This window comes from Perca fluviatilis, chromosome 15 (genome assembly GCF_010015445.1).
Source record: "Perca fluviatilis chromosome 15, GENO_Pfluv_1.0, whole genome shotgun sequence".
NCBI lineage: Eukaryota > Metazoa > Chordata > Actinopteri > Perciformes > Percidae > Perca > Perca fluviatilis.
Genome location: NC_053126.1, coordinates 34,062,035 through 34,085,056, shown reverse-complemented (window position 1 = coordinate 34,085,056; position 23,022 = coordinate 34,062,035). Strand labels below are relative to the sequence as shown.

Below are 23,022 nucleotides of genomic sequence, written 5' to 3'. Positions count from 1 at the left end.
CCATTATTGTTATTATTACTATTTTGCTTAATATTGGCTTAGCAACTTTAAATTTAAATTTTAACTATTGTAAGATTCATATTTTGTCGCTTTGGACACAAGTGTCTGCTAAATACTATAACCATAACTATAACCCAAAAGTTACAATAAAGCTGAGAGTAGTATATGCCCTGGAAAAGAGCACCACTACAAGAGAAGCTAATTAAGCCATTCAAGGAACACTGATGCTTGTATCAACACTGATTTTATAGATCACACAGATTTTTCAGCTACCCAACAGGCTAACCGCTAGCATTTTCAATGTAAGCTTAGCAGTTAGCTTACCTGACAGCCACTAACTTTAATGTTACAGCCAAACTGCTTGTTATCGTTATGACGTGACGCACATATGTGCTCGAGCGCGCACACACACACACACACACACACACACACAGCCTCCCTCCCTTCCTGAGAGTCCCTGTTAATTTGCCTACTCCTTACCACATCGTCATCTACTCTCTCTTCCATCTTTTCCTCACTCGCTCACATGGCAGTGTCATGGCAGCTACTACAACCCCAAACATGTCCGAAATTTTGAGGAATCCACCTGTAGATTCTCAATCTTTTTCTCCTGTAATTTCTCTGCACCTCCCTTGCACTTTGGTCGTCGTTTGTCCATTTTAACGTGAATGCTAAACTTCCAGCATAACTATTACAGCTCATGTCTCAGGGCCGGGAGGCGTGGCCACAGTGGGATTTGTAAATTTGCGGCCCGGAGTGGGGAAGGGGGTTCTTGGATTTGATTGGGTCAGGCCAGTGCCAATAAAGAAAATTAACCAATGGGCCGCTGTGAGTTCTTTATGGGCCGGCCCGGCCAAAAAATAAAAAAAGGCCTATTTATATCGGCGATTCGGCCAAAAGTGCGTCGGCCCACCGGGAAAATGCCCGGTATGCCCGATGGCCAGTCCAGCCCTGCTGTAAGACGTAGCCTACAAAAAGCACAGAAAGCAAAGAAACAAACAGTATGTTAGATTAAATATTCTAAGATTATTTATTACATGATATTATAGTAAAATGCTTGCACAAATAAATATGAATAGGCTAAATGTGACTTAAGTGGTGTGTATAGTGAGTGAATGAGTGAGAGAGTGGTGATTAAGTAAAGACTGAGTGAAAGGCATTTATATAGGCTATGCTTACGTGCCATAATGGCCTTGTTTGCCATCTCACTGAATTTGTTTTTATTGTTAGGGTAACTACAGACAAAAGACTGGTTAGTCTAGTGGGTAGCGCTAACAAACGATTTTGCAGCTAACACACAAGACACGATATTCAGTAGATTTGGTGAATAATAAGCAAAGATCACCGATTCAGCCTTAAAGCCTATGTTCACATTAGTTGTGGATGTTTAAAAGAACCTATAGCCTACTACAAGCATAGCTATAGGTCTACTAGCCTACCCAGCTTGTCTGACACGTCTCAGGTTGACAGAATGTCAGTGTAAACTAAATTTGTAAACTTTTATGTTTAGCCTATACATATTTAACAGATTAACATGACATCAACAGCAGTTTACTTTTACAATTTTACTTGTATAATGCACTTACCAATAATCACAAAGACGGTGCAGCCTGCAGTCTTCCTCTCTGCATTTCAAATAGAGTTGCGGGTTTATGCAGAAAAAAAGCGTTCCATTAGTTGTGGCGCGTCTGGTCTGCGCAGCTCCTGTGGATCTGTCCCACACCTGCCGGGTGGACTCTATTCAGTTGTGGCGTGTCCAGTCCGGCCCACACCCGCTGGGCAGACTCATTTCAGTTGTGGCGCGTCCGGTCTGCGCAGCTCCCGTGCAGTGGCGGATCTAGAAAATTTTACATGGGGGGGCAAAGGGGTAGCAAGAGATCTTGGTAGGGTGGCAGGGGAAGACGGTACATGGAAACCCTCATACATAAACTGATGCCTACCTACCACGCCCAGCGCCCTGCTATGCCCTAAACGCGTTCTACGCCCTAAACTGCTACAACTATTATTTCTATTCATAGTTCCATTATCTTTTTTTTTACTATAATTACCATTATTATGAATCATAATTCTCTATATCTGTATCCATGGGGGGGAAACCCCGCCCCCCCCCCCCCCCTGGTTTTTTTTTTTTTTTCTTTTGTACCAAATGCTTGCTCTTGGGAGAATTGTTGGGTCATTGTAACTTAAAGAGTGTGGTCTAGACCTACTCTATCTGTAAAGTGTCTTGAGAAGAGTGAACTGTTGTTGTATATGTAAATATTTACATATCTAACCCTATAACATATACAACAGAATGGAAATAGCCAAAACTGAAAACACATCATGTCACAGGACATGTTATGTTACTGTACTGCAATTTATATGTAAGGAGAATATAAACCAACCATATGGTCCAGGGGTTACTGCAGCCTCCTCTTCCTCTCTGTCATCTTCATCCTCCTGATCACTCTCTGCCTCTGTCCCTCTCTCTGAACCTGCAGCCTCCTCTTCATCCCTCACTGTCAATTCTTCCTTTCCCTCTTCTCTTTCACTCATTTCTGCATCTCCTTCTGTGGTCTTCTCCTGGCAGACCTGCCTGGTCTCTCCAGTTTACTGTCTTCTCCTTCTTCATTTCCCTCCTCCTCTTCCTCCTGTGCACTACTCAGGATTTTCTTGGCTGGCAATATCCCCACGTTTAGGCTTCAGCTAATATCTCCAGCTACTCTGGCCTGCAAAAGTCAAGATGTGAAAAGCTCTTGTTATTCTTGTATTACATTACACTGTAGGGCCCTGTAGCTAATAAGTAGCCTAAAAAACATAACATCAGACGAGATTTATTACATGCACACATCAGTTATGTTTAGACTAGCCTTCTTAATCCCGTTGTTTTTGTTGTTTTCCCAGTTTGACAGTAAAGTATGTTGCCTGGTTTAATTTGTGCAGCCGTATTGCCGTGATATGTGAGAGGAAGTGGATTTTATAGTAGCCTACTCCTTCACTAATCATATACAAATGATCGGTCTCAGCAAGCACTGTGTAGTGTGTTGTAACGTAACGCCACCGAAACGGCGACCCTCTGTAAACGTTATGAATTCAAACATGCCAGTTTGTAATATTCTGTATTATGCTCTTCTTGTCTTTACTGAAATCAAACTAATCAAACAGCAGAATGCGCTTACAACCCACGAGGGAGCAATTTGACTTTTGGCTAACAGACGCGCTGTTGTTGATACTGACTCGCCTTTAGCAGACATTATAATTATTACAAATTTAACTTTAGATGAAACGTGTGTTTTAACTTCACCTGGGGAAACAGACTTCACTTTGAGAGGCTCGGGGAGGGGGGGCAGCTCAGTCGCTCCAGTCTTTGCCGGGATGCAGGGCCCCCACACCGCAGCAGACTCGCTGTGTGCGAGCCTGAATCTGCGAACGCTGCTCTGCACGTTTGATGCAGGGACGTAGCTAAGTATTTGAGGGGCAGGGGGCTAAGATTACATCTACAATTATTATTTATTATGAATTAATATAAATTAATTGTTTGTTTCAATGTTTTAAGAAGCCTGTGCACATAGTGGCAGTTTGTTTTTACAAGCAAAGTTTTTTGAATGCCAAAGTTAGGGGGGCAGCTGGGGGGGCAAGGCCCTACAGTGGGGGGGCAGCTGCCCCCCCTTGCCCCCCTGTAGATCCGCCCCTGCTCCCGTGGATCCGACCCGCACTCGCCGGGCGGACTTGTGGCGCGTCTGGTCTGCGCAGCTGCCCCGGATCTGCGTCGCACCCGCCGGACGGACTGTCTTACTCAGAAGCTACAGACAAGTCTGGCACAAAGTTGGTGCAGATCTGCATACTGAGTGTGACTGCTGCGCGAATCTGCTGATTCGAAAATGTAAATGCTGTCTGGGAACATTTAAACTGTTTAACTAGAAACACTTTATGATTCCTGACATCAGCTGACTCTCTTTACCTGAGGATACACTATATAAAGCTGAGTGAATGTGATGTTACTTTACATTTTTGGTAAATCTGTGTCCATGGATACAAGCTGTACCAAGAGCTTCTCTGATATCAGATTTGTCTTGTAATAAAGTTTTATATTAAAGTAAGAACAACTGAGGCTCTGAGGCTGAGACTGAAATAGTAATGTGTAAAATAATTAAAGCTGCCAGATAAATGCAGTGAAGTAGAAGTAGAAAGTGGGATGAAAAAATAGTACAAGTACGGAAAATGTGTATTTAAGTTGTACTTGTCAAGACTGAGCTCCTAATAAAATAAGATAATCTTGAACCGTTAGCCCAAGCCATAAGGCAAAATAAAATATGTAATTTCCAGATTAAATCCAAAAGCAGCTCAATATCATTATTTGCGGACAATATTTTGTTGTACATTTGTTGTACATACTGGCTATATAATTAACTGGAATAAATCTAATCTTCTTTTATTGAATAACAGGCATGTGGCTTCAGCCAGTAGTGTTACAATACCAACCCAAAGCAAAATTACATATTTGGGCATCACCATACACGCATCCCTACAACAAGTTGTCCAGGACGACTATGAAACTATATTAAGTAGCATTCAAATGGATCTGGCCAATTGGTCTGCGCTGCTGGCATCACTACGGTCCAGGATTGCTGTTGTTAAAATGAACATAGTTCCTCGTGTGAATTTCTTAAGTACAATGATCCCCTTACCCCCACCGATAAATTTCTGGAAGAAACTTGATAACTTAATTCGGCAGTATATTTGGAATAATAAACAACCTAGGCTAAAATACTCTACCCTGCAACGTACCACAAACACGGCCCTCCCCAGAGTGTGGATGGACCCCTCATCTACAGTCCCATGGAGAGAAATAGAGCAAAACCTCACTGGAAGTCTAAGACTGCAAGATCTTGCCTTTACAGCTGTGTGTCCAAAAAAGTGTATGCCAGCCAACTTTAAACAGGTTGAGGAGCAACTACGCTACTCCAATAAGTGGCATTTGAACACCCCAATTTGGCACAACATACACTTAATGTCTGCTAACAAACCTTTTGTTTATAACGAGTGGAGTGACAGAGGTATTTATACTCTAGACCAGCTATTCAATGATGAAGGTATGTTAAGTTTTGAAGACCTGAGAGCTAGCTTTGACGTCCCTAGGACATCATTCATCCTTTATCTTCCCTTAGGATTGGCCCTTAAATGTTATGGAGTACAATGGGGAAACATGTTGTTTTGAATAAAACAACATCAATGATATGATGTCGAATTCCTACTGACCTGATTGTTTTGTTACTTAATGATGACTCTAAATTACTTCTGCTTGGGAGACAGAAGAAATTTTGGCTAGCCGGATCAACCGCGACCAAGAAAATGATAGCTCAGCGCTGGCTCCCCCCTCACTCGCTTTGTATAAAACAGAGGTTGGCCTATTTTCTGGACATAGTTATGCTTGAGCTCTCTACAGCAAGGATTAATAAAGCCAAGACATCAACTATAGACCTATGGAAAAACGCAGCAGTACAAGTATCAGTCCTAATGACCTCAGCATCTCAAGAATTAGAGGAAAGCAACTAGGCAAGGTGTGATTTTTGTTTTCTTGTATTTTGTTTTCTTTTGTTTTCCTTGAGACTGCGGAGGGTGGGGGTTGGGTGAAGGTTTTGGTTCCTGTTCAATTGTATTTGTTTGTTCTGTATGTTGTGTTTTCAAAAATCTCCTTCTTACAGCAGCTCAACCATTCAATAGAATAGAAACAACATAAAAGTTGTTGGATCCATAATGTAACTTGGTTTTTGTTTTATATAGCACGTTGGGGACATGAATGTATATGCAGTTTAGTGTTTAATCACTGGGTGGAGCATTGACACAGGAAATGCATAAAGGTAATCAACAGCCACAGGTACAGGTGTGTGGCAAAGGGTTACAGCAAACAGCTTTTTACCGTGTCAGCGCTATTTTTGTATTAGTGTTTCAATGGAAAGCAGAATGAAAGTTACCTGAAACGAAATGGACAAAATGAAATATACCTGTGCTATGGTGAGCATGCTCCGTCATTAAATAAATGGGTCAGCAACCCCAAAGAAATGTAATGTATTGGACATTGATTTATTGGCAGTCCAGAACACGCATCTGAGCAAGTTGTCCCTTTGTCACAGCGCATTGGCCTGATGGACATCTGGTTAAAAGACTCTACATTAAAATCCAAAGATCTCTTAAGGAACTCGCTAGGATCGCCATGACGGGATATGCTAACAGCTGATCCAGGACACCGTCGTGAGATTTCTGAGACTCGAGTTGGATCGTTTGGACAATCACGACATCTTCTAGTCGGGTGGCAAAGACAACGAACCGAACCTGAACCACAGACCACCACCGGGACAGCCTGCTGTGCAACCGGAGGTATGTGTAGTGCTACTAACTATAAGGCCATTTAAACGTTGTGTGAACATAATAACTGAAAATCCAATGTATTGGTTGGAGCCGGTATTTAAATTAACTGTGGGTTCGTCTGTGAAAGGTATTATTTATTCACAGTTTTTCTGGTTGTGTTTGGTGATATGGATTCTGAAACACTGGTGCAAAATGAGTGGACTAAAGGAAGGGTGACCATTTTATTTGAAGTAACAGATTAAGGTTGAATGATATAAGGTGTTATATATGTTTTGTTGTGTTGTTGAGAAATATACACAACATTGCTGTATAGTGAACAAATATATACTTTTAAACTATATAGGGCTAATTATCTTGGCTTTGTGAAAACAAGGCCAGCTCTTTTTGTTTTTATCTTTCTCTTCTTCCCTTCTTCTACTTGGTCATCTACCTTGGTGTCTTCAGTGGAGAGTGAGATCCTACGCTAGGGTATTTGATGCTATCCTGTATTCCATGCCGTCGGGCCATCTCCTCCAACTGCGCTCCATAGCGGACTCTGTGACGGGGAGACAGCACCAATTAAATATTAAGAACACATTTTTATTTAAAGCAACACTAGAGAATTTTTCCTGCTTCGGTCCCCCTACAGGTTGGAAGCATAATTGTCCCATTATGTCTCATTGGAACTACAGATCCGCTACCCGATCTGGCAAATTTGCATTGTGCGGTTATTGCTGGTAGTGAGCCGCAAAGTGAATGCAGAAGTGCCGTTCACCATTTTACGAGTTGATGAACCACTGAAACTATTTTGGAAACATTATTTTAAGTTACAAATAGTTCTCTAGTGTTGCTTTAAGATTTGAGTTTGATTTTACAGGGTGTTTATGGAACAATTATCACTCAGTACAAGTGCAAATAACGCTGGATTTAATCTTTATGGTAATGTGGATTATATGGAGTGAATAAATGTGCGTGAGACATCAATACTTGAAAATATTACCAGTAATCGTTATTCCCACATTTACTTTCTGCAGTCTGACTTCAATTCACCACTGCATCGCCAATTCCCATTGTCTCCAAAACGTGTGTATGTATGGGTCAGAGTTTGCGTGGAGGACCGCACATTCTCCCATCAAGTTTGTTTTTTATAAATCACAACCTTTGCGTGGGCAGTGGCGTACGCACATTTTCAGCCCCGTTTTGTGCATATGCCACATTTATAAATGAGACCCCAGGTCTTTTTCTTTCTGTCTTTCTCTTCTTCCCTTTTTCTACTTGGTCACCCCCCTTGGTGTCTTTGCTGGAGAGTGAGATCGTATGAGTTCTTCAGCCCAGCTTGCTTCTGTTGGAGAGAGGTGCGAGCCAAACCCAAGTCTGATCAAAAGGAAGGGAGAGTTACTGATCTTCAGCAAAAGGTGCTAGGACAATCACATTCACTTGCCCTACACAATGAGTTTAGTCTGAGTGAGAAGACACTATTATACTGCACTTTAACGGTCAACGGATACACAGTCTGAGTGGAGCTGATAGCCAAGGATGGACATAAACAAGAATGAATTAAACTGAGCTCTCGAACACTTAATAAATTGATTAGTTGTTGACTTTATGGTTGTGATGTGTTATCTGACTTTTTATGTTCATATTTAGTCTGGTACACGTATGAGAGAATTGGAATTTCTGATGTAAAGAAATTGTATTCAGTGTGTGTGTGTGTGTGTGTGTGTGTGTATGCATATGCATATGTGTATATACGGTCTGCATTTCAGTCCAAGATAAAAGAGAGTTTTAAAAAATATTATCTTTAAAGCTTATTTTTTTATTTATATATGGTATATTCTTTGGTATTTACATTTTATGCAAGAAATAGGCTACAGATGCTGAATCTCAGATCAGCAAAGGTCAGTTTAAAAGATTTCCGTACGTTAGAAACAAAAAGTATCAAACCAATTGCCAGCATACACAGCATCTACCGGTATATGTGGGGTTGGAATGTCATGAAATGTGGCACATCCAGTTTTTCTGATGCACAACCACATTAGTTTTTTATGGCTCCGCTAGTGGTCCATCCAGTCAGAAGGCATACTTTCATAGTGAAGTGAGGACACACACACACTTTGGTTAATGATAAGAAACGGCGTCACTTCACTTAGTCTGTTGGAAGTTGAAGTTGAAGCTCCTTTTCTACACAGACCTGCTGAGGACAGATAAGAGCTGCACACTGATGAAGTTCATGGCTGAAAGTTAAGTAAGTGGAGCTGTGATTGGTTGAGATGACATCTTTGATTTTGTGGTTGGAGAAACGGTTGAATTGTTGGTGAATGTGTGATTGTTTAAAGCTGGGAAACAAGATGGCTGCCTGTGTGAGTAGGCAGAGAGACGTCCAGATGAAGTGTTGCTTTGAATGAAGGAGAAGAGTTGAGTCTGATCTGGGGTCTGTCAGGACTCTTATTGATGTGGAGGACAAGGTAGCAGGCGGGCGAGCACTAGGACTCAGCAGGGATCATTTTATAGGCTCAGCATGTAAAATCATCTCTTCTGACGTCTTGTCAAGTTTGTTTTACACTTCATGCAAAAACAGTTTTTCAATCTATAGATGTTGTGCTATTTATCTTCCATAACATGTCTTCTTTCCACTTCTTTCAGACCATTGGAAAGAAACTTTTATCTTTTTTCTTTGTCTGTCTTTAGATTTCTCCACAGCCACTATCTGTAGAAGAATATTTTAGATTTTACTGTCATTTAATGGGAGCTTGTTTTTAATATTATCTTTTTACGGTGCACATTAATCAGCAGGTTTTAGTCGAGCTTTTCTTATTCAAGACTTTTTCTGTTGTACTTTTCTCTTCAGGTTGTTAAAGAGGAGCTGAGCAGGAGAGATGACATTTTAAAACATGTTTCCTCATGTGCTTCGAGTCTTCGCTGGAAAAACAACTCAAGTCCAAATTAAACACTATAGGTGAGTTGACTTCAGTCAGTGGTGGAATGAAGGAAAACCAGTTTATAGAAGGGAGGGAGGGGAAGATGGGGGGGGAGGAGGGAGGGAGGGGAAGATGATGGAGGAGAGGAGAGAGAGAGGGAGGGGAAGATGATGGAGGAGAGGAGAGAGAGAGGGAGGGGAAGATAAGGGAGGAGAGGAGAGAGAGAGAGGGAGGGGAAGAGGAGGGAGGAGAGGAGAGAGGGAGGGGAAGATAAGGGTGAACTCCAAGAACTCCAACTAGAAAACTATTCCAGATTTCCATTATGTAATTTTGAATATCTAAAATATGGAACTTTGTTGATGTCTTTATTTAAATGGCAATGTATTTTGCAATTATGAATTATATTAGCAATTATTTTATTCAATTTTAATATGAATTTTGAACTTGAGAATTCAATATGCAAATTGGCAATGCAATGTTAAATTTAGTTTGACTTATTTTGACTTAAAATTTGAATGAAAGCTCAATCAATTGCATTACATATTGCCATGGTGTTTTGGTCTCTTTATTCAAACAGTAGTCTATGTCCACGACATCCCACTTCCGGGATTGCTCCAGTGCCGCCGGAAGTTCAACCGGATGTCCTTCCTTATTTTAAGTCAGAATAATTTAAACCAAATTGAGGAATGCATTGCCAGTTTGCATACTAAATTTACAATTGCAAAATGTGTTGCCATTTGAATGAAGAGGCCAAAAAACTTCCATACATTTGGATTATAAATGTAATTAATGATATACAAACTAAACAACTATACTATACAACTAAAATTAATATTCTGAATTAATTATTATGGATATTGTACTGTAGATTTCTAAAATTGGAGTTCTTCCTAGTAATCATTCTGTAGATATCTAGTATGTTGATTCTGGACAGGAAGAATGATGTTGTGGATATAAGAAATGTTCTTGTTGACTAGGAATAATTAAATTATGGATATCTGCAATAAATATCCAGTCTAGCTGATAAATGTTAAAACAGCTTTCCATACCCTCGGCCTCTGGCATTTTGTAAGGAGAACAAGTATTACATAGACCAGTGGCATAGGCAGAAATAGTAATTTGGGCGGGCCAGTACAAAAGTGAGTGGGCCATTTTCAAAACGATGTAGAAGTAGCAAAAAGGACAAACTGAAAAAAAACAGCAACAATTTTACCTTTTCACACACTGCATTACAACCGCAATATCAGTACTGTCTACAACATTCTCAACCAACAAAGTTCAGTCTAAAAAGTTTGCACACAACAGTATAGACAAAAACCTGTCGATTTGAACCTATTCAGGCTAAAATGTATTTGCACCGGCAGAACCAGCAGCATTGGCTCTGCACAGCACTGTTATAACATTAACCATTTTATTGCACAAAGTGGCAACTAAACATGAACCCAAACAGCAGAGAAGGCGTTTACACACTGCATGACATAGAATAGCCTACATCAGACAGAAATTGCACATGTAACATATCCTTTGTGCATTCATAATTATGAAAGATATAATGAAAAGTGGCCAGCAAAGCGTCAAATCTTAGACAGTCCATGGCAGTGACAGGATCAAAGAAAACTAAAAACTATGTCACTCATAGATAAGTTATGTTATTATTTAATGTGGACAAAACACAAATGCGTTTCAGCTAGAAGCCATCATCAGTGTTCAAGTTTTCTTTCAAAATGGAAGGTTACAAGGTAACTTAAATAATAACGCAAAAAGCATGAAACACATTTTACTTAATGTTACCTCTGTGAGGGCCTCCTCTCTCGCTAATGGGCTGTCAGTCAGCTCCGCAGGGGAAATGGCTGGACATGCTGCAGAACAGCTCATCCTTATTTACACTGGATTCCATCCAAGCAAACTGTCCATACCACTTTAAAGAGAAGCCATTGTTGTCGCGGTAAGTTTTAACAGTACGTTCCATGGTACATTGCCTCAAGGCAGCCCGGAAAGCTGCTTGCTGTTACCATAGCAACCACCTACGTTCCAAGGCTTCCTAATTGTTTGATCCTTATTCTATGGTTTGAACAGTTTTGTTTTAATCATATACTGTATACTAGTTAATAATATACAGTCTATGGTTTAATCAGAAGAGAAGACACGTTAAACACACACAACTAGTTATGTTACTATTTCTTTTTTTACATACATAAGAAAATTTTTCATAACAAAACATATTTTGATCCAACTTGGCTGGACGGGCCAGTGAGGAAAGTGGGCGGGCCAGTGCCGCCCTGACCCATACGCCCCTGACATAGACAAGTTCTGCAGCGATCACTGTGTTCATGTTTGTAGTCGTCCCTTCACTTCCCTTCTGTCTGTGGCTGAAATGGAATGTATTTCACTCTGATTGAAAACAATTACAAGCTAAAAACTACTCTGATCTGGACCTAGAAATCTGGTCTGTCTGTCTGTCTGTCACCGCTCCTACACATTTCACCATTTCACAGCACAAACACCCACTTGCTTAGCTGTGACGCTAAAAGTTATTGTTTCAAAAATATTTAGACACCAATAAGCATCAAACCACTTGCCAGCATACAGAGCATCTACCGGTATATGTGGGGTTGGAACATCATCAAATGTGACACACCCAGTTTTTCTGATGCACAACCACATTAGTTTTTTCTGGCTCCACTAGTGGTCCAACCAGTCAGAATGCATACTTTCATAGTGAAGTGAGGACACACACATACACACTTTGGTTAATGATAAGAAATAGCGTCACTTCACTTAGTCTGTTGGAAGTTGAAGTTCCTTTTCTACACAGACCTGCTGAGGACAGAAGAGAGCTGCACACTGATGAAGTTTATGGCTGAAAGTTCAGTAAGTGGAGCTGTGATTGGTTGAGATGACGTCTTTGATTGTTGTGGTTGGAGAAACGGTTGAATTGATGGTGAACATGTGATTGTTGAAAGCTGAGAAACAAGATGGCCGCCTGTGTGAGCAGGCAGAGAGAAGTCCAGATGCAGTGTTGCTTTGAATGAAGGAGAAGAGTTGAGTTTGATCTGGGGTCTGTCAGGACTCTTATTGATGTGGAGGAGAAGGTAGCAGGCGGGCGGTAGATTTATGGGCAGACCCACGTCAGTAATATAGTAACGTAGCCGTGTCAGGACAGTCGGATTCTCTGAGCACCGCGGTTGTCTTTTCCTAATTCCTTTTGAATTCTCCTTCACATCTTTTCTTGACTTCATGTCGTTTACCATTGTGGTTAAGGAGAAGTGGTTAGGAAAGGACATAGGAGGTAATTGTTTTTACTTTAGCCACCCAAAATCACATTCAGCTCTGATTTCTATGAAGCAGTAAAATCCTCCAAACAGCTCCATGAGGCCATCTAGTGGACTGATAAAAGTAGAGCAGCTGATGGCCGCTTCATCTGCTCTAATTCGTTCTCACTATTGACCAATGAGAACCAGCAGCATCTTCTCTGTCCAATAACAAACCACTACTGATCATGTGTTGATCAGTTCTCCGTGTTGAGTGAATGAAATGTGATAATGTGATGAGAAAAGGCCCTCAGTAGTTGCCAGAGTTCAGTCATGTTTTCTAACTGCTTCTTTAGTCTGAGCAACAGTCCAACAAGCCATAAGGATTCAACTGATATGAAACAGAGAGAAGCAGCCAATCAGAGGAGTAGCTGCTGATATTTGGCTTTTTTTCCAGGAGAAATGATGTGAGGGATGAATGAGTGACTGCTGCTCTCAGTGGCCCTCATTAATGAAACGTGCGTACGACCTAAAACATGCGTAGGACGGGCGTACGCTGATTCCTACGCAAAGCTCGGCATTTATCATTTTGAACGTGAGCGTAGGCTCACGTCTGGTCTGAACTCGTGTACGCAAGTTTTCAAGTCAGTATGGACTTACGGTGCAGCATATAATCGGTTTAACAGGAGAAGGAGAAGTCATCAGTTGATCACTTATCAGCAATGGCAGATCTGGCTCTTTTAGAAGACCTCTATGCGCCGGTACAACAGTGCACAGCACAGTGCAACAGGCCACGGTGGAGCACTCCATCGGATTGATTAAGGGCAGATGTCTCTGTCTTGCATCAGCGGCGGGGACCCTACTATACATGCCAGGAAAAGGTCTGCAACATTGTTTTACCCTGCTGGGTTCTGCACAACATTGCGCAGGAAAACACGGTGCCATAAATGTAGTGATGGAGCCAGATGACCCGATGCCCAGAGAGCAGAGTCCAGCACAGCCCCAAATGGGGAATAACGAAGGAGACAGGATATTATTCCTCGCTTTTAAAAAGGTATAGTGTTATGTTTGGCAATGATATTCAATACAGGAAACATGACAATGCACAACATTTTTATTTATTCTTCAGGTTTTCGTTTCTCTTTTAAAGTGTCATTAATGGCCATAAGTGAACGATTTATTTCTGCCGCTGACCGACATATTTTGGCTTGTTTTTCCAGCCCCTCTGGTGTTAGGAGACATGGTCGGGTGGTGGTCCAGCACGGGGAACGGAGGATACGCACTCTCTCTCACAGCTGTTGCCGATTTCTGACTCATGAAAAAAACACGAGTAAAATAAAAGACACTGCATAAACTCCGCTACTGTGTGTTTATTTAAATATAGGTACACCATGTAGGTCTAAGAGATTGCAATATAAGCCTGTATATTACTATTAGGACTATAGCATACATACGTTAAGGGTGTATAAACTTCAGCTGGAGTCCGATTTACTACGGCAACACTGTTGACTGCATCAGTGATCTCTTTCCATTTCACATTCTTTCCAAAACTCAGAGGTGAGAGGACCATCTCTAACTGTCCACCACTCAGATCACTCCACCATCATTATTCACACTCAAAGCTCTGTATGTGTTGTTTTTCAGCCCAGAGAAGCAGCACAGACCTGGACCTGGACCTGGACCTGGACCCGGACACAAACCAGGACCTGGACTTGGACCTGGACCAGGCTGGTTAAAGGATGATGGTGTTAATTTTAAACCACAAGACAAAAAGTATGTAGTTGTAAATTGTGTTCAGTAACACGTCCATAATGTCAGTAATTAAATACAGTTTTTATATTGTATTTTAAATTAGATATAAAAGTCTTTGATGAATTGAATTCCCCTAAATATGTAAGCTTTAATTTATTGATTTCTATCAGGATCCATCAGAGACCTGATCCCAGCTATGTGTCCATGAAGAGTGACGAGTCTATGGGTCCTCCTTTAAAGTCTGAAGATGGATGCCACTCTGTTGATCAAAGGTGAAGATTTCAATCTGATGATGATGACAACAAAATTATGTGTTTTTATTTATTTTGAGATCTCTGGGTTTTAGATGCTTTTAAAAGTCTTTTAATGGACGGTGACAGCATGTGTCCTGTCAGCTCACTTTAACTCAGTCTCAGTTTAAAAGTTTACAACAAATAGTAAAATTACAGTTTATTCACGTTGTTTATTTTTGGTCTTCTACAATATATATATATATATATATATATATATATAGATTTTAAAAGTAACAAAGTTAAATTACAAGTTACTTTATTAGTTACATTCAGCAGCTGCCGACAACACCCCCACAGCCTCAACATAAAAATGACAACCGGTTTACTGTGAGGCAGCTCGGCGTTGCCAGTAGTAGGGATCTGGTTTACTATGGCACGAAAGAGAGCGAGTCAACCGTGTTTAAGGGCAGCATTTCCGCTACAACATACTCCCCGACCAACTTCTTCAACTCTCCCCCACTTACTGGTTTTGCACCGAAGTCCAGCTTTTGTTGTTTGGGTGGTGGGGGGGCCTCCTGCTCTCTGCTTCACACCACCTGCTGGGACTTGCTCTGTAGGTTTGACTGCAGTGCTGCGACTCCAAATGTTTCTTCAAATTTGACGTAGTGTTTTTGTAGCTAGATAGCACTTTGTCGCCACCAGCACAGAGTGTACAACCAACATTAATATTGCCGTCTTTAGCTGACACAAACTCAAAATAGTGACTGTATTTCCAGCTAGAAAACGCGCATGTCCCTCCTCCCTCCATTGTTGTTTACATTTGTGTTGCTGCGTGGTACACGTGAACTGTCCTCATGTTGAAAACGTGACCTGTCCTCATGCTGAAAACGTGACTTGTCGCATACGTGACTTCACTCCCCGAGACGCAAGAAGAAAGCAAAAATATATATTTTTACTAAGGAAAATGTAAGTAACGCGTTACGTGGCATCACTGTATATATATAATGTTTTACCTTAACTGCCCTATCTTATGTCTTTGATTTTCTTTTTATATATATTAGCTTGAGAACAACTAGAGGGAGCCTGAGAACTTTTATTATTTTATTTCCAATGGCGGCTTCACTGTCATCGTTGTGCATTTGACATATTAAAAATATTTAGGCAATGTAGTCTTGACCGCTCTTAGAATACAATCCTTTGTGAGAGGACGAGACCAAAACACATCTTGAGTAGCTACAACACTGTCGAGGCCTACCAATCTAGTTCTGCCATCTGGAAGTCCTTGCATATATTATCCTTATTAGACATTAGCATTACTATTCCACTATCATGGTCACCCCACAGGATCATAATCAAGCCTGTGCTGCACTGAATACAGCTTTAAAACATGTCTAAATTAAACATTGATCATGGCTCATGCACAATGTTAACAATAACTACCTGGATACAAATATAGTGTACAGACGATGTATTAAACCACTGACTGGTTTTGTCTCCATGTGTTGTGGGTGCAGTGCAGAATTTATCTTGTGTTTCTATCAGGAGGAAGCTGGAAGAACCTGAACCCAGCTGTGTGTCCATGAAGAGTGACTGGTCTATGGGTCATCCTTATAAATTCAAAGATGGACGCCACTCTGTTGATCAAAGGTGAGGATTTCAAACTGATGATCAGCAGGACTAGTAAATGTTTACCACTACAGGGAGTCCTCTGATTCACTGTTAACATCCAAATATCACTTCATGGACCTTTACCTTGTGTTTATCTGTGTGTGGACAGGAAATAATTTATTATGCATATTATTTAATATCTCTTATGATGATAGTTGTTATTCTACATGTCATGGTAATGTGCTGTATAAGTGACTTAAGACTGTAGTGAGAAAGGACGACAGCTGGACATGTGTGTACATCATCAGTTCACCTTTGACCTCTGACTACAGTAGGATAGCTGAGATGGACGACAGTGTGCTGTGTTAGCAACAGGCTGTGTCAGCTAGATTGTTTATACCATATTAGGACAAAGTAGTCATGTTCAAGTGATGTCATGCATATCTATTTGTGTTGTATTCTGTGTGTTTCCAACCATGTATAAGACCTTTGTATGTTGCTGTTGAGAGAGAGAGAAACGATGACCACACTGCAGCACTCTCTTTCCCAGTATACTGAGTAAACTGTCCTTAATAGAAAATCGCAAGTCTGTCTCACCTGTCGTCTGATCATGCCTCTCATCATCAAGACCATTTTAGTTCTTTATATCAATTATGTAGATAAGATATTTCTTCCTGATTCCTCCACAGAGTGGACCAGGAGAGCCCAGAAATTCCCAGTGGTCAGTCTACCCAGCAGCATCAGACACACCTGGACTCCATATTTATGGTCTGTATATGTAAAACAACCACTTTTACATCTATTCTGTTCACAATCATCTCCATGCTGCACTTTTTAGACAAGTTGATTGTCAGTCTGTCCAACATGGATCTGATGTTTGCTTCCATGATTTTAGTTTGCTTTGTCATTCATATAATCTTCTGTTCTAGCTGCTGGAGGAGGACATCTGCACTTTTGTGAAGACTGAGCTGAAAAAGATCCAGAAGGTACTGAGTCCAGATTACCCAGAATGCTTAGAGAGTCAGAGGGAGGATGTGGATGGTAAGGATGAAGAGCAGAAGAGGAGCAGCATAGAGGCATTTCTAAAGATCACACTGCACTTCCTGAGGAGAATGAAGCAGGAGGAGCTGGCTGACCTTCTGCAGAGCAGTAAGAGGATTTCTCTACAGATTTAACATGCTGAATGAATGGGACCTTTACTAATGTCTCAAGAGATGGACCAAAATATAGGAAAGTTGAAATATGTTCTTTGACGTATTGATCTGCTTTGTTGTGTTTTTATTTAGGAAGTTATTGTGGAGTTTGTAAGCGTACACTCAAATCTAACCAGCAGAAGAAGTTCCAGTGTGTGTTTGAGGGGATTGCTAAAGCAGGAAACCCAACCCTTCTGAATCAGATGTTCACAGAGATCTACATCACAGAGGGAGGAACTGCAGAGGTCAATGATGAACATGAGGTCAGACAGATTGAAACAGCATCCAGGAAACCAGACGGACCAGAAACAAGAATCAGACGAGAAGACATCTTTAAAACCCCACGTGGAAGAGATGAACCAATCAGAACAGTGATGACAAAGGGAGTGGCTGGCATCGGGAAAACAGTCTTAACACAGAAGTTCACTCTGGACTGGGCTGAAGACAAAGCCAACCAGGACATCCAGTTCACATTTCCGTTCACTTTCAGAGAGCTGAATGTGCTGAAAGAGAAAAAGTACAGCTTGGTGGAACTTGTTGATCGCTTCTTTAGTGAAACCAAAGAAGCAGGAATCTGCAGGTTTGAAGAGGTCGTGTTCATCTTTGATGGTCTGGATGAGTGTCGACTTCCTCTGGACTTCCACAACACTGAGATCCTGACTGATGTTACAGAGTCCACCTCAGTGGATGTGCTGCTGACAAACCTCATCAGGGGGAAACTGCTTCCCTCTGCTCGCGTCTGGATAACCACACGACCTGCAGCAGCCAATCAGATCCCTCCTGAGTGTGTTGACATGGTGACAGAGGTCAGAGGGTTCACTGACACACAGAAGGAGGAGTACTTCAGGAAGAGATTCAGAGATGAGGCGCAGGCCAGCAGAATCATCTCCCACATCAAGACATCACGAAGCCTCCACATCATGTGCCACATCCCAGTCTTCTGCTGGATCACTGCTACAGTTCTGGAGGATGTGTTGAAGACCAGAGAGGGAGGAGAGCTGCCCAAGACCCTGACTGAGATGTACATCCACTTCCTGGTAGTTCAGTCCAAAATGAAGAACATCAAGTATGATGGAGGAGCTGAGACAGATCCACACTGGAGTCCAGAGAGCAGGAAGATGATCGAGTCTCTGGGAAAACTGGCTTTTGAGCAGCTGCAGAAAGGCAACCTGATCTTCTATGAATCAGACCTGACAGAGTGTGGCATTAATATCAGAGCAGCCTCAGTATACTCAGGAGTGTTCACACAGATCTTTAAAGAGGAGAGAGGACTGTACCAGGACAAGGTGTTCTGCTTCATCCATCTGAGTGTTCAGGAGTTTCTGGCTGCTGTTCATGTCCATCTGACATTCATCAACTCTGGAGTCAACCTGCTGGCAGAAGAACAAACAACATCCCGCTGGGGGTTTCTATTTAGAAAACAACCTGAATCATCACAGTTGTACCAGAGTGCTGTGGACAAGGCCTTACAGAGTCCAAATGGACACCTGGACTTGTTTCTCCGCTTTCTCCTGGGCCTTTCACTGCAGACCAATCAGACTCTCCTACGAGGTCTGATGACACAGACAGGAAGTAGCTCACAGACCAATCTGAAAACAGTCGAGTACATCAAGAAGAAGATCAGTGAGAATCTGTCTGTAGAGAGAAGCATCAATCTGTTCCACTGTCTGAATGAACTAAATGATTGTTCTCTAGTGGAGCAGATCCAACAGTCCCTGAGTTCAGGAAGTCTCTCCGCAGGTAAACTGTCTCCTGCTCAGTGTTCAGCTCTGGTCTTCATCTTACTGTCATCAGAAGAAGATCTGGACGTGTTTGACCTGAAAAAATACTCTGCTTCAGAGGAGGCTCTTCTGAGGCTGCTGCCAGTGGTGAAAGCCTCCAACAGAGCTCTGTACGTGCACACAACTATCCAGATTAAATGCAGTTTTTCTTAATTCAGAGATGTTAAAGTTCAGAAGTAAAGTTATAATGTTGACATATGTTGTAAAACAGCAAATAAAAAGACAAATCTGTGAAACTAAGCAAAACAACAAGCTGATGAATGAGGAAATGAGGAAAAAGTTTACTCTAAACGCCCAATGTGACATATATGTCACATTTCAGATCCCTGACACTACAGGGGGTTATTTAAAAGAAACTTCTAGAAATGTGTTATATGTGGTCTGTGTTATGCCCCCCATTATTTTCCATTCATGGGAGAATAGGTCCAGGTTCTTATGGGTTAAATCTGATGTCTTCCTTACTAAACAAACATTGTTTGTAATTGTTTTCTTATGTTTTTCTGATTCCTCTTCAGACTGAGTGGCTGTAACCTGTCAAAGAGAAGCTGTGAAGCTCTGTCCTCAGTTCTCATCTCCCAGTCCTCTAGTCTGAGAGAGCTTGACCTGAGTAACAATGAGCTGCAGGATTCAGGAGTGAAGCAGCTGTCGGCTGGACTGAAGAGTCAACACTGCAGACTGGAAACTCTCAGGTTAGTGTACCTTTATTTAAAAAAGATTGCTACCTAAGCTCTTTTTCCTAATTAATCAATTATTAAATGGACTGTCTGAATATCCTTTTTAGGTTGAGTGGCTGTAACCTGTCAGAGAGAAGCTGTGAAGCTCTGTCCTCATTCCTCATCTCCAAGTCCTCTAGTCTGAGAGAGGTGGACCTGAGTAACAACAACCTGCAGGTGTTTGACCTGAAGAAATACTCTGCTTCAGAGGAGGATCTTCTGACGCTGCTGCCAGTGGTCAAAGCCTTCAACAAAGCTCTGTACGTGCACAGACATCTATCCAGATTAAATGGAGTTTGTATTCATTCAGAAAAAAATACTTTTGTCTTTAATTGTATTGCTGATTCCTCTTCAGGCTGAGTGACTGTAACCTGTCAGAGAGAAGCTGTGAAGCTCTGTCCTCAGTTCTCAGCTCCCAGTCCTCTAGTCTGAGAGAGCTGGACCTGAGTAACAATGAGCTGCAGGATTCAGGAGTGAAGCAGCTGTCGGCTGGACTGAAGAGTCCACACTGCAGACTGGAAACTCTCAGGTTAATGTTCAGTTATTATGAGATGTTATTTTATTTGTAAGTTAATTACTTAGTGGACTGACTAAACAAGATTAAAAGAGTGAATGGGGTTTAGAAGTCCTCTAGTCTGAGAAAGCTGACTCAGGAGCTCATGAAGACATAAAAATGGGGATCTGAAACCTCAGGCTCTTAGGCCCCAGATTGTGATTCCAATTGCCTTACACTCTAAACTATCCCTCTTAAGCATGTTCTTTTGATGATCACTTAACCAGTGGACTGAAATAAATCACTGAGAAGATAGAATAAAGTTAACATTTATTTAGTAACAGCATTTTAAAATATACAAATACACATGCTGGCTTATACATGCAGGCTTCACAACTGAGACCTCCTCATGCCTCCCATTTATGAGTGAATATTCATAAGTCACAAGTCTATCTTCCATGGACTGTTCCCCTTCCTCCATCCAGAAGGATGTGAGGGGGTTGCTGTCTTCATGAACACCAGTCAGGCAGGATCCCTGGTTTTGCTCTCTAGTTTCTAGACAGAAACTGCTGTTATCTTCACAAACACATGCACACACACTCACAAGGTCGGGACCTTGTGATGCACCCTGTTTCTGCTCATCAGTCTGGTATACAATGCACTCATATGCCATAAAGGCTTAAACCATTGTTAAAGGCTCAAGCTTAACCTTGTATGTGTCAGTGATATTTCCTTGAACCACTTCCTCAATGACTGCACACAGCTTATTTTGTAATGTGCACAAATATAACTTTAACTGCTAATATTCTATAATCATGTCTCCAATAATAGAAATATCTTTCACAGGAATTATGGTTGGACCCTGCATCTGTTTCTTTGTGTCTGCATGTATGAGTCAGGCAGAGGTGGAAAGAGTACTAGAATATTGTACTCAAGTAAAAGTAATGTTACGTTAAAGAAATTGCACTCTAGTAAAAATACATTTGTACAAATTTAGTTGAATCAAAAGTAAAAAATAGGTCAGAATAAATGTACTCTGAGCAAACGTTAAATTTTTAAAAGGTGAACATCATCAACATGACCCCTAATGCCGAGGTATAATAATGTTAAGCATAACGTGATCATTAATTAGATTGCATTGGTGTGCAATAAATAAAGTCACATCAAATGTTAAAAGAAATATTCAGACACAGGTTTTTTTGTCAGTATAATTAAGTTGTACGTATGGCTGATTCTGTTTTATTAATCAGTCCTTCCAGAAAAGTGCGGAGTTTTTTTGTGATTGTTGCGGGCCAACCTTGATTATGCGGCACGTTTTCTTAAAAATTGCGATGGAATATTTATGCAATTTTATGCGATGAGATTGCGGGAACATGCAAAAACTGCGGTTTGATGAAAAAGAGAAAAAAAGTGATTCCCCAGCACCCTGCTTTTCGATGATGTTCACGTTGCGTAATTACGTCACTTCATAACGTTACTTCATAACGTTCCCATGGCAACAGGGGAAAAATGGCTAGTCTGGTTTGAAGTAAACGCAACATTTTTCAACTTTCTGCTAAGATATACAATACAGGCCAAAAGTTTGGACACACCTTCTCATTCAATGCGTTTCCTTTATTTTCATGACTATTTACATTGTAGATTCTCACTGAAGGCCTCAAAACTATGAATGAACACATATGGAATTATGTACTTAACAAAAAAGTGTGAAATAACTGAAAACATGTCTTATATTTTAGATTCCTCAAAGTAGCCTTTGCTTTTTTGATTAGTGCTGCAAGCCCTTGGTGTTCTCTCAATGAGATTCATGAGGTAGTCACCTGAAATGGTTTTCACTTCACAGGTGTGCCTTGTCAGGGTTAATTAGTGGAATTTTTTCCCTTATTAATGGGGTTGAGACCATCAGTTGTGTTGTGCAGAAGTCAGGTTGATACACAGCTGACAGCCCTATTGGACAACTGTTAGAATTGATATTATGGCAAGAACCAATCAGCTAAGTAAAGAGAAATGAGTGGCCATCATTACTTTAACAAATGAAGGTCAGTCAGTCCGGAAAATTGCGAAAACTTTTAATGTGTCCCCAAGTGCAGTCGCAAAAACCATCAAGCGCTACAACGAAACTGGCTCACATGAAGACCGCCCCAGGAAAGAAAGACCAAGAGTCACCTCTGCTGCTGAGGATAAGTTCATCCGAGTCACCAGCCTCAGAAATCGCAAGTTAACAGCAGCTCAGATTAGAGACCAGATGAATGCCACACAGAGTTCTAGCAGCAGACACATCTCTAGAACAACTGTTAAGAGGAGACTGTGTGAATCAGGCCTTCATGGTCAAGTAGCTGCTAGGAAACCACTGCTAAGGAGAGGCAACAAACAGAAGAGATTTGTTTGGGCCAAGAAACACAAGGAATGGACATTAGACCAGTGGAAATCTGTGCTTTGGTCTGTTGAGTCCAAATTTGAGAACCGCCGTGTCTTTGTGTGACGCAGAAAAGTGAACGGATGGATTCTACATGCCTGGTTCCCACCGTGAAGCATGGAGGAGGAGGTGTGATTGTGTGGGCGTGCTTTGCTGGTGACACTGTTGGGGATTTATTCAAAATTGAAGGCATACTGAACCAGCATGGCTACCACAGCATCCTGCAGCGACATGCCATCCGGTTTGCGTTTAGTTGGACCATCATTTACTTTTCAACAGGACAATGACCCCAAACACACCTGCAGGCTGTGTAAGGGCTATTTGACCAAGAAGGAGA

The 23,022-nt window shown here is 41.3% G+C and overlaps 1 protein-coding gene and 1 long non-coding RNA gene across 2 annotated transcripts in view; one reads left to right on the top strand and one right to left on the bottom strand.

Annotated features, from left to right (window-relative positions):
* Nucleotides 1-935: 935 nt before the first annotated feature.
* On the bottom strand, nucleotides 936-3,315 carry LOC120574937. Its single transcript, XR_005641934.1, has 3 exons — nucleotides 3,284-3,315; nucleotides 1,587-1,837; nucleotides 936-968 (listed from the first exon to the last, which is right to left on the bottom strand). It is a non-coding gene; the product is annotated as an uncharacterized LOC120574937 (long non-coding RNA).
* A 5,113-nt stretch (nucleotides 3,316-8,428) lies between these two features.
* LOC120574927 (NLR family CARD domain-containing protein 3-like) overlaps nucleotides 8,429-23,022 on the top strand; it is a 43,067-nt gene continuing 28,473 nt past the window's right edge. Inside the window, exons 1-8 of the mRNA XM_039825446.1 lie at nucleotides 8,429-8,572; nucleotides 9,176-9,283; nucleotides 14,141-14,269; nucleotides 14,419-14,520; nucleotides 16,024-16,128; nucleotides 16,779-16,857; nucleotides 17,019-17,238; nucleotides 17,376-19,173. Of these exons, the coding sequence (XP_039681380.1) occupies nucleotides 9,219-9,283; nucleotides 14,141-14,269; nucleotides 14,419-14,520; nucleotides 16,024-16,128; nucleotides 16,779-16,857; nucleotides 17,019-17,238; nucleotides 17,376-19,173 (2,498 nt within the window). The 5' untranslated portion in view covers nucleotides 8,429-8,572; nucleotides 9,176-9,218. The remainder of the gene's footprint in view (nucleotides 8,573-9,175; nucleotides 9,284-14,140; nucleotides 14,270-14,418; nucleotides 14,521-16,023; nucleotides 16,129-16,778; nucleotides 16,858-17,018; nucleotides 17,239-17,375; nucleotides 19,174-23,022) is intronic.